Genomic DNA, 13,036 nt, shown 5'->3' on the forward strand with positions numbered 1-13,036 from the left:
TTAGCACAGTACATTATAAACAAAAAGGAATATCACCACAAGCAGTAATATTATTCACCTCTTGGGAGATATAATGACCAGGAAGCAACTAATTTGGGATTTTGCCATTTATTTTCTTATATTTAACAGGCTTTGCAAACTCACTTTTCACCATTTCAAACAATCTAATCCAAGCTCAATGGGTGAACCAACAAGTCACTATCTTTTTCTAGTCTTATTAGAAATATTTTGCTATGTGGAATTCCATCATTACTCTGTGTGTATTATATGCTTTCAATTATATATTTTTTTTTTTTGTCTTTGAGGTAAAAAAAAAATATGCAATGATAGACTTGCATTATAGTTGTATATAAACACTATTAAACTAAGGACAGATTTTTACAATATCCGTTTTTTTCTAATCAAATTTACATAAACAAAATCCATCTTCTAATAATTCAACTGAGTTTCATGTAGATTAAGACTTTCTTGCAGACTAGCACTAGCTACTGTATTAAAAATAATCATGTGAAACGTATACACACACAGATTATATATATATATATAGATATATATAGATAGAGATTGATAGTTATGTATATACAAATTAATGAAGGGAGATTACATATCATTAATGAATTATATGTTTTGCTATTTTTTTTTTGTTTTCCTTCCTCTTGAGTGTACAGTTCTTTTCTGGCATTGAGTGTTTTGATTATGTCCTTTCTGTGTCTCACAAGATAAAACCAGAACTCACTAAAAGAGCAAAGAGAGAGCCGAGAAGAAGATGACTCCGACGGACCGTTAGAATCGCGGCAGGATTGCATCCATCGCTACTACAGGTGAAAATACAAGAACGGTACATGCGGTCATGGTCAGGGTACCAAATGTCTTGGCATTGCTTCCCCATGTCGTGAGAACTGCAGAATCGATGAGTGCCAACCGTTCCTAAAATAAATTGGAAAGAAAGAAAATTAATTTTAGAGATTAACTGTTCGATTTCAAATTTAAAACTAATTTAATTCACAAAAGAAAAAAAAAAGTTAAAAGATTTAAAGTGATTTGGCAAGGGACTAGTTCAGTTGAATAAATGCTGAAACAAAGGCATACAGAAAACAGAGATAAAGGATATGTGTATTAAAATAAACAATAATATTGCAAAAGTCTTCGCAAAACTACATGCACGTGTTTGCAGCTTTAAAAAAGCTGCAAACACATGCATGAACAATAATAGATAAAAGTTCTTTAACACTGAAAAAATAAATGAACCTCTGAACGTCACATTCAAATTAAAGTTTTCTTAATTGACTGAAAACTAAAAGGTTTTGCCTGCCAATCCTAAAGCCAAATACTTTCAAATTACTGAAATCTCTTGTCTCGTAGACAATATGTTCATTTACATTGTTAAAACATGCCTCTTTAAAAGGGTGCAACTGAGGGTTCATTCTAAAAAAAGTAAAATAAAAATAAGATGACAGACGATTTAATAAGGAATAATCTTTGACAATTGAAAGCCCAAATTTCATCCACAAAAGATATATTACCATCACATATGTCTCAATAGATGAAAGGCAGCATGCTCTTTTTGACTTCCAGTTTCTGTTGCCCACTTGGCTGGATAATTAGACATGGTTAAGCAGACAAGAAAGACATTGTTAGCATAGAAAAAGTGAGGGGCTTTCACGTTATCTGAAATGAATATAATAGTTAATCAGAAAGGGAGCATATCTTGCTTGTCAACATTGTGCAATCACAAAAAGCAGATAGTCTTGACTTTAACCACATTGTTTCTCTGTGTAAGTCTGTTAGAGGAGGTTGAAACAATGACTAACATATCCAAGTTTAGACCGGGCTTGGATGAACATTCAGGTTGGATGTGGGTGTAAATATCTTCTGTCTCTTTACATGGCATGTCGCACTGCTTTATTATTTTTTGCCAAATAAATTTAATTTGAATACATTGTGTCTCTGCTCAGAATGTTATAAACACATGAAAATATAGCAGAAATAAAGAAGAGTAGTTTTATTATTATTATTATTTTTATTACTCTAACCCCCATCCTGGCCATCTTTGAAAGAATTTCTATGGGTGTGTTTGTGGAGGGGGAGGTTCTTACAGAGAGGAGGCCAACTTGTAAGCAGTGATTGTAACATCTGATTTACATCCTGAAAAAAAGGAAAACAGAAAGAAAAAGGGGGGAAAAGGAAAGAATGAAAAGGACAGAATGAAAAGGGAAAAAAGAATGAAAAGGGAAGAAAAAGGAAAAGGGAAAAAAGAATGAAAAGGGAAGAAAAAGGAAAAGGGAAGAAAAAGAAAAAGGAAAAAAAGAATGAAAAGGAAAAAAAGAATGAAAAGGAAAAAAAGAATGAAAAGGAAAAAAAGAATGAAAAGGAAAAAAAGAATGAAAAGGAAAAAAATGAAAAGGAAAAAAAGAATGAAAAGGAAAAAAAGAATGAAAAGGAAAAAAAGAATGAAAAGGAAAAAAAGAATGAAAAGGAAAAAAGAATGAAAAGGGAAAAAAGAATGAAAAGGGAAAAAAGAATGAAAAGGGAAAAAAAAGAAAAAAGAAAAATTAAAAAAGAAAAAAGAAAAATGAAAAAAGAATGAAACGGAGAAAAGGAAAAGGAAAATAAAAGGAAAAGGGAAAAAGGAAAAAAAAAAAAAAGGAAAAAAAGAAAAGGAAAAACGGGAAAAAAAGAAACCGAAAAAAAGGGAAAAAACGAAAAAAAGAAAAGGAATAGTGCGTTCAGTTACTTTAGTTTCATTAAGTAAATAGGCATGGAGGAGGGAAGGAGAAAGAGGAAGAAGAATGGTTTGAAACTCTAGAATGGCCATCTGTATTTGTTTTATGGAATCTCTCAAGCACTAACCTCCTGGGCCCTACCCTTAAGGGCCAACCTCATCTGGCCTTGATAAATTTACAATTGTCAAATTAAATTTGGATCTTCTGTCTGCAATAAAATAGTCTCACTTCAACCTTAAAAGGCAATAACAACAAGGCTTTCCAGACAAACAGTAAAACATTCACAAAAAAAAACAAAAAAAAACTTGTTTTGCTACAACCGCTGTTAATAATTTCTCTTTCTTCTTCACTCTACTTAAAACTAAACAAAACTTCCACAAGCAAAATTTATTTCCTTGGACTTACTCATCTGTGGAACACAGTCACACAGGGCTGCTTCCCACCTGACTATAACACTGTCATTTTCAAGTCTAATGTAAACAAGTTCTTGTTAAGCTATCATCCTATTTTTTTTTTCTTGGGAGTCCTTATTTATCAAGATCCGACGGCCATTCGAAGATAAGAGTTAATGAATGTAAGATGATTGTGTAGTAATCATTAATGGTGTAAATTGGGTAGAATTTGATTATTTATGGAGACGGCTCAACAAGAATTTGTTTACATTGGATTTGAAGATTACCATGTTGTATCACGGCCACCAAAAGGAAGAAGGTCTGTTAACTGAAAAATGTCTGCAGGCAATGTAGGTAAGATTTGTCAGACTGTCAGTACTATATGAGGGCCATTTGAAAAAGAGCAATAAAACATTTTTAAAAAGGAAAAAGAACACAGTTCGATTAATACTGAAACTGAACTTTATTTAATATAAAATATAAATATTATCTATGTAAAATTAAGTAATTTTAAAGTAATATACAATTTAATACTGAATTACAAATTTAGCGAACAAACAATTAAAGAAACATTAAAATATTTTTGGCCTTCGGAACAAGATCACAGTGTAGTATTTGTTTTGATGCTACACTTTACCTTTTCTGCCCTCGGTCGGTGGATAAAAAATCTTTCATGACTGAAATTATTTTTATTCCTTATTATTGGGAAGCTGGATTATTATTAATCCTTATTTTTGAGAAGCTGGATTTTCTCCACAAGATTATATGTTGCAATATTTAAATAACTATTACTTTAAATACAGAAATTATATTTAAAGTTTTGGTTTTCTGTTCTTCTATTTCCATTTTTTCCCCCATGTTTTTTATCAAAATGTGTAGCGTATTAGTTGTCTCACAGGCCATCATCAGTGATCGCTCACTGGAAGTAACCTGTGGTGTTCCCTGGAGACAAAGTGAAACAAGTCTCCCCAGATTTTCAATGTTCTCCACTTCTTGCGCAGATGATTGCATGTTATTGCAACAGCCGTTGTCACTGATTTCTCGTTGGCATCAGCCATTGGTGTTTCCTGGGGTTTGGGTGACAAAATGCCTCCCCAAGGTACCAGATTTGAACTGCACACTTCCAGTGGAGATTTGGTTAGTACTCTCCCACCTCGGTCTTTCCATCCTCCCTGACCCTTCACAACTAGTTGGTGGAGCGCCAGTTGATGTCATCTACACCAGTTTTTTATTATTATTACTATTATTATTATGATAAGAATAAGGCTGCTTGTGCAGTGTACGCACGCGTATTTCAAATAGTATTTTCAAGTTAAATTAAATTTTGGGTTTGTATTACTGTACACATAGATTCGAAAAAGTTGTCAAAAAACAAATATATAACAAATAAATGTTATCAAAGGATAGATAAGTTACTTTTCTACCTCACTGGATAATTTTTTTTTTTTATATAGTAAATAATTTACAGTTAAAATGTTATAAAAAAAAAAAAAAAAAACTTGAAGTTTTAAATATATTTTCAAAGAAATAAATTACGCCCGGTGCTAAAATATTGAAAATTCATCGATCGTAAAAAAAAAAAAAAAAAAAAAAAACCTGCCGTGAAAAAAATGCTAACTTTAAAATATTTGGAAATACTCCGTGAAAAGTTTTCTTTATTATTAAAAGAATGTACTGAAAAATATATCAAAATTGCTTGTTTTGCAGTAAAAATAAAATGAATAAAATGAAATATTTGACTTTCTCCAATAGAAATTAAAGTTAAAAAATGAGTTCACTTACTATATTTTGTTAGATTAAAATCATCCCAATGTGCAATTATAATAATTATTATCCAAATGGAGAATTGTTCTTTCTCTTAAGAACATACATGGACAATCGGTAACACAGCCATATTTTTTATGCCTATTAGCATGACCACATGGTTGAATACCGGAAAGTATCTATACCTACAAGTTGATCAGGAAGTGACGTTATGCTGTCATGTTCACTGGCCTACTCTTTCGGTTGTGGTGGTTGTATCCAACTGGGAAGCAGGCCAGTGGAAGAATATTATTTTCAAGACATTTTCCATATTTTCAAGGATTTTTCAAAGTAATAATAGAAAGGTCTTTTGAAGGCAAAATTCAAGGACTTTTCAAACCTGTGCGAACCATGTCATTTTTAAGTTATCTGTCCTTGTTTCTTCAAAGTGGCAATGCAAGACAGTCCTTTTTTGCTTACTCATAAAATTTGATTTTCTTAGTTAAAAATAAATAAAACAGATGTACGTGTGTGCATAAATATTTCACCGATAAACTCTTAAATTATTGGTCACATAACACTGAAATGAAAAGGAAACAGTCATCATACACCAAGGATGGTTTATAACGAGTAAAATCTTTGTTTGGATGGATGAATAACACATACAGAAATATATCTGCACGTTGAAATACAAAATGTTCATTTCAACTTGTAAACATTTTTACTTCTTTCTACGCATGCCCAAATTCAATTCATTTTTTCAAGTTGTTTAATGTTAAATTTTTCTTACCTATCTCTTGATAAGCTACATCAGTAGGAGATGTGGCTGGAGTGCTAAATGTTTGGGTTTCAATTCTAGCTGATGGCACCCAAGTCTTTTTTTTAAACTTGAAATTACTACTATATATTTGATACAATATAATATTCAATAGAGAATTAGCTTTGTAATAAAAAAAAGTCTGCATGAATTAAAATATATTTACAACCGGGCAAAAAAATAAAACTACTTGATCAATTTTTGTGATATCATATCTTCGTTCCGTCAAGAGTATGTACATTATACAAATTTGTTTATTTTTGTTTTTTAATATATATATATATATATATATATATATATATATATTTCAAATTGTTGGCATCCATTAGTCTAGAAAACTATAGGGTTGCAACTGTAGATGTGGTTAAACACGGTCTCCTGCAACTGAATAAACTTATTTTCAATCTATATTGCTAGTTACAGACATCGCAGGTGAAGGCCAGTGCTTCATGTGGTGGTCTGTTAGATTTTGTTGACTGGCTTTCCTGAATAGTTTTTCAGTCTCTACCTGCTCTGCAACCTTTCGCCAGTAGTCAGGCCTTTGGTTACCGTGTGTCTCCAGATGTTGCGGACAGCTTTGAGCTCCCAACCAGTAGGGTCAATATCACATGCTTTCATGTCACGTTTACACACATCGACGTAGCAGAGGGCACAACCAATTTTCCTTTTGTCAGTAGTAAGTTCACCATAAGGAATGTCTTTTATGATCTGCCCATTGTCCACGCGGTGAACATATCTTATCCAGCGTAGGCATCTTTGGCGAAGGAGAGTGAAGATAGAGGAGATACCAGCTCTTGCAAGCACAACATTTGTAACTTTGTCCCTCCAAGAAATTCCAAGAATTCTCTGCAGACTATGCATATGAAATGTGTTCAGTTTCCATTCTTGTCGGATGTTCTAATATCACATATAATACAAATACGACAAGAAATGTTTTCTTTTTATAAAAATATTAGCATACATTAAGATCGTACCAGCAAGTGATGTGGGCGTGATAATGATACAGCGTCATTTAACAATTAACAAGGCCGACGTGGTTCCCCAGGTTGATAATAATGAGGGGGAAATATTACCAAAGGGCAACCACCGTTAGTCAGAGTCTGGATAATTATCAGAATTAATGACGGCTAAGACACGGTGGATGAAAATAAAATCTATTTAATTATTATAATTGGAAAATAATAATATAGACAATCTGTTTTAAATAAACAAACAAAAATAGAAAGACAGCCAAAGGCAACTTAATATATATATATATATATATATATCTACTGGAAATGTTTTTTGTTTTATTTTTTTGTTTTTTTTTAAATAAGCAATCAAATGGCTGTGTGTGTGTGTGTGTGTGTGTGTGTGTGTGTGTGTGTGTGTGTGTGTGTGTGTGTGTACACACACATATATAGCTATTCATATAAAGTATGTGCATCTTTGTTTGCCGGTCTGTTCAAGTTTATCTTGGAAACTACTGACTGAAATTATGTATGGTGCAACGAACAAAGTGTTATGGTATCCATTTAATGCCCAGTGAAGGATAATTAGTGATTAGTATTTAATGCAAAACTGAGCACAAATTTAACCATATTCAACCACCAATTTACGCAAAGTACTCCTCCTAATCAACAGGCTATAACTTTTGCCCGTTTGTAGTGGACTTAAAAGTCTTATATGTACAAGATTTACTCCTAAAGTAATTAAATCATTTGAAAGCTTTTTGGAAATTCGAATAAGTCAGATTTGGGTGAAATTTTAACAATAGGTATTAGATAATAAGAATAAGAATACTTTCCACATTCCAGTTTCTCTGGGGTATCTTAAAGGGTTTTTGTTATGGATGATATTTCAGATTTGCATTAAATTTGTATCTAACAAATTCGTAGTTTGGTTTCGAGGAAACAGATAGTTTGGTTAAAAAAAAATTTTAAAAAAAGATAATTTGGTTAAATAAAAAAAAGATAATTTGGTTAAAACAAAGATAATTTGGTTAAAAAAAGATAATTTGGTTAAAACAAAGATAATTTGGTTAAAACAAAGATAATTTGGTTAAAAAAAAGATAATTTGGTTAAAAAAAAGATAATTTGGTTTAAAAAAAAAAAAAAAAAGGTAATTTGGTTAAAAAAATGTTTGGTAAAAAAAAAAAAATGGAACAAATAAAAGATCACACAAAAAAAAATGCTACTTAGAGCACTCTTTCTTGCCTTGACCAAATACAAAATTGACATTACAATCTAGTGGGGAATGATATCTTTCTTACAGACGTTTTCTCAAGAGAAGTTGCTAGTTTTTTCTACTCTATGCTTATAGTCATGAAAGATGCTCAACTGAGCTATAATCACTGGTTTCTCCTTTTAAGATATTCATCACAAGAATTCATTTTTCTACGAAAAGTTCAAGTGACCTTGCTTCTTTCATATGTCTAATATCAAATGGAATTGCAGTGAACAGAATTTCTAAGAATTTGACATCTGTGGAACACATAAATATGCGATTGTTTCAAATCCAAGGTTAACAAATCCCTATAACTATACTTTGTTTAATGCATTCACCATTTTCAATCCTCTCATAATATTCTTCATCATTCAATTTACTATCCATCCATTGCATTAACTCTTATCTTTGAATGGCTTTTGGCTTTTGTGGGTGAAAATTCATTAATATATATATATATATGTGTAATTAAAAACTTTTTTATTTTATTTTAATGAAAGTAAAATAATCCTGGGCAACACCGGATAGCATGCAGCAATTGAACAAGAAAAAATGCTGTTTATAAAAATTTTGTTAGAAAATGTTTTTTAGTAGAAATGATAGAAAATATTTGCAGTTATTTTTTTTTTAGTAACTATGCTAATTAAATTTATTTAATTAAAATAAAATTCTGTAAACTGAACTAAAAAAAATTTTAATAAAAAAGTTTACATTAATTAAAAACACATTAGATTGGAGAAAGTAACTTTTCAAAACAATATAAATTATACTTTCAAAACAATATAAATTACACTTAGGGAGGTATTTTGGTGGTCAAGTCACTAAATAGAGATTAGCTGGTTTCCCGGCATAGCCCAGGATGTAATAAAGATTGACTGAAATACATGTTCTAGCTGGTTTCTAGGCGTTGCCAGGGATGTAATATAGACACATTATGTTGTATATTACCTGTTCTCTTCTCCCTAAGGTAAAACAATTTCATATACATGCTGTAAATTACCTACGCTAGGGATAAAACATGAACAATACCAGTCCTAGGGTAGATAAAACAAATAATACATAGAGATGAAAGATTCCTCTCCCCTAAGAATAAAACATATATTCAATATCTGCTTTTGTTTTTTCATTGTTTATACGGTCCCGAGCAACGCCGGGTAGCCCTGCTAGTAATATAAAGTTTTAAGGAGAGTCATTATGTGTGTGTATATACATATAAGTGACTGTGTGTGTATATCTATTATATATATAAAAGTGAACGTGTCTGTGTGAGTGTGTGTGTACATTTTCCTACACAATAACTGCCAATTTTCAGTCTATAGATTCGAAATTTGATATAGAGGGTACTGAGATTTGGGAAAATCTTTGTAATCCATTTTCGGCCAGAAATTTGGCTGTTAAGGGGTCAAAGTTCAACGATTTGACCTATGAGAACTCTACCAAATTCCTCCGACAATTTTGGGTCTAAACACTTTAAATTTTAGATATAGGTTCCTTGGACATGGATTTAACTTAATAACTTGATCTGAGTCCAAAACAATAAATGTTAAGGGGTCATAATAGGGGTCAAAGTTTAAAAAATTGACCACTTTTTTTTTGGCTCAACACACACCTCCAAACACCCGGGCAACGCCGGGCTGAAATGCTGGTATATATATATATATATATAAATATTAAAAAAGTATAGTAATAAATATGTCAGCCACATTAAGAACTCGGTTCTTATTGTTGAACACTAAGTTGAAGTTAAAGTCGGTCATTTAAGCTTACATGCGCAGATCATGATGTTATAATCATAAGATCACTCTAACTGCCTGGACATTTATGCTTTATATGAATGTTAATTTTAACTGTATTTCTCGTGGTTAATGTTGGCCGTGTAGTTTGTTCCTTGATAATGGAGTCAGACATGGCTTCACCAATCGGAGGTAATCATAACTTCCTGCACTGATGATTCCCGAAAGGATGAAACACTAGTGTCTGGAGGTATTAAAAAATAATTATAGTAATATATATATATATATATATATATATATATATATACATACACTACTGTTGGGAATCGGAGAAATTGGGACTTTGTGAAGAATTTGTGCCTATTTTCTGATGCCAAAAAAGATTCCTTTATCTTTTTTATTTTGTTTAAAATAAAATTTTCCACTGTTGGTAGTAATAAAATAATATTTATTGATTTTAAAATACCAGTAAAACTAAAATCTATAGAATCATCCCTACAAGTGTGCATTTTACATGCGGGCGAGCGTTGTCATGGATAAGAATTAGTCCCTTCATCAATCTTGAGCACATACGTTGGAGCTTCTGGTGAATTTTGTCAATTTGTTGGCAGCACTTGTCCGCCATAATCATTTCGCCCGGATTCAAGACGCTGTGATGGATGAAACCAGCTGCAGATCACCAAACAGTCACCATAAGCTTTTTTTGGAGCAATTTTGGCTACAGGAAGTGTTGTGGAGCTTCTCCGGCATCCAATCACTGTGCCGAGCATCACCGATTGTCATAGAGAACACACTTCTCATCACACGTCACAATCCGCTCAAGAAATGGGTTGTTTTTGTTGTGCAGAAGGAGTGTAGAAGGCACCTCAAAATCACAATTCATGCGAACTTTAATTTGGCAAACAACTGTTGAGTGGTCAACCTCAAGTTCAACAGCAACTTCTCATGTGGTTTTGTGAGGATCAGCTTCAATTAAGGCTTTCAAATGTTTGTTATCAAACGCAGTCGGCCAGCCATGACTATCTTCATCTTCGAGGCTCTCGTCACCATTGCAAAATTTCTTGAACCACCATTGTGCCACACGTTCATTAGTGGTTCCTAGGCCAAACGCATCATTGATATCATGAGCTGTCTCGACAGCTTTTCGGCTTAGTTTGAACAGGCACAAAAAATCATGCAGATTTTAATTTTGTCCATGCTGTCGAAAAGCCTACAAAAAAAAATGAATCGAGATTGAGATCGGTAACGAATAACACGATTTGATAGAGCAAAAAACATGCTTCAAAATGATATCTAACATGGCTATATATATATATATATATATATATATCAATGAATTAATTCAGCAATTGTAGCCCGTTTGTGAGTTGCGGCATGCTAGAAACATCTGTTTTGGGTTCGTTTTTTCCCATGAGTTAGAATACAAACCGAACCATTTGAGGGAAACTTTCACGTTGTCCTGGAACCGTTGCCGCTGTCCTCCTGCGGATCTTTTTCCTTTGGACAGTTTACCATAAAGGAGCTGTTTTGGGAGCCTTAAATCAAGCATGCGGCATATATGACCTGCCCGATGAACCTAGCACTGCTGTAACATGGTGTGTAATGACGGAAGGTTTGACTGGGCTAAAACTTCTGTGTTTGGTATGTTGTCTTATCATTTGATTTTCAACAATCTACAGAGGCAGGTAATATGGAAATGGTTCAGTTTCTTGGTATGTCTGGTATATAGAGTCCAAGTTTCACAAGCATACATGATTAGTCAAGCAGATAAACAGCAAAACCTCCATTTAAACAACTAACTTCCAAGTAGACAAGCATATTTATTAAATCTGATAAATCTTATTTTGTAAAGAAAAAATTTGATGAACATCATTTTGTACAATTGAAGACAACACGTAAATGACAGTTACAATTTCAATGGTTATCTACATTTCTTTGGATTAACTTGGTTATAGATATTGGGAAAATATTCTTTATTTCAAACCTCCATTTTTATGTATTTTTTTTTCACAGCAAAGTTATGTCCCCTCCCCCCCTCTTTTCATACATTTCTACGATAAATAAAAAAAATTTACACTAAATGCTGCCTCATCCTCCTCTCTCTCTCCCTCTCTTTTTACTTTTCAGAAAACGGCTTAATTGGGTGTGCATCCCCCCCCCTTCTCTGCCACTGTCCTTTGCTCCAGGAATCCCCCTCTCATCCCAGATCCGTTTCTATGAAAGTTATCCACAGGTAGAAAAGGGAAGACAGCTAAATCTAAAGCCAAAATGGCCGCGACCCACTATCCCAAATATCTTTTTACCAGATCCGATTCAGTTTTTCTATTAAACGGAGAAGTCGAGTCATTGCAAGTCTAACAACCTGACTGACATCCATATACAATAGGCTTATATACTTTCATAAAAGTTGCTCAATTTTATATCAAGAGAGGAATTGTTTGCTTCTTTTTTTTCTTTTCTATTCTTGGATAATATGATTTCTTTTTTATTTATTTTATTATTTCCGTTTCTGCCATTTTGCTGATGCTGACACGAGTGAATTGGATGACACTGGGTTATGGGCTCAAAATTGGTTGCTTAGAAAATTCTGAAAAGTTGCATACATCAGCTCTTGCAGAAAGGCTTCGAAATGGTCTGGCCAGTGTGCCGAACAAAATACTATCAAGATGAGATTCTTTGTCTTTTTTCCCCCCTCTTCTTCCCCATCTCTCTCACTTTTGTTCAAGACAATTAGCATTTCAGTTCAGTTTTTCTGCTTATCTTTATTTTTTGATTTATTCATTCTTTATATCTTCTTTTCTGTCCCTCCTCCTCCTCCTCCCTTTTTTTCTCCTTTGGATTTGGTTTTTTTTTTTTTTTTTTCATTCCCTTTTCTTTCTATTCTGTCTTCCCTATTATTTTTTTTCCATTTTGTTAGCTCGCCTCTCCATTTTCTTTATCTTTTCCTTTCTTTTTCTTTACCTCCTTTTTCCATTTTCTTTTTATTGCTAATCACTGACTATTTCACCCTGTGCCACTCAAAAGAATATTATATAACATACAAAGTTATCTTTTCAAATTTTCAAACTCACACCCAAATAGCATTTAAGCTGACAAATCAAACTTTGCTTCTGACTAATTTACATTGTTATTGCTTCACCATCAGTAATATAACATACTTCACTAGAATATAGTTACAGGCAACTACTAATGTTAAACATTTTTAAATAATCACCTTAAAATTGGCAAGGGAAATAACTCATTTTCAATATATATATATATATATATATATATATATATATATATATAGTCATCTACATACAGTACTGTTTCACAGCTCATCAGTGCGGCTAGACAGGCAACTACCTCAAGCCAGGATTGTACGACAGTCAAAGCTCCTAACCATTATGCTATCGGCAGCTGCTGAGTGAGTTGTGAGTTTA

General features: G+C 32.7%; 1 protein-coding gene across 1 annotated transcript in view; it reads right to left on the minus strand.

Annotated features, from left to right (window-relative positions):
- Positions 1 to 92: 92 nt before the first annotated feature.
- LOC145249552 (UPAR/Ly6 domain-containing protein bou-like) overlaps positions 93 to 13,036 on the minus strand; it is a 62,155-nt gene continuing 49,211 nt past the window's right edge. Inside the window, exon 3 of the mRNA XM_080111226.1 lies at positions 93 to 927. Within this exon, the coding sequence (XP_079967352.1) occupies positions 713 to 927 (215 nt within the window). The 3' untranslated portion in view covers positions 93 to 712. The remainder of the gene's footprint in view (positions 928 to 13,036) is intronic.

The sequence above is a fragment of the Euprymna scolopes genome, chromosome 28 (assembly GCF_053919585.1).
Source record: "Euprymna scolopes isolate OS-2025 chromosome 28, ASM5391958v1, whole genome shotgun sequence".
Classification (NCBI taxonomy): Eukaryota; Metazoa; Mollusca; class Cephalopoda; order Sepiida; family Sepiolidae; genus Euprymna; species Euprymna scolopes.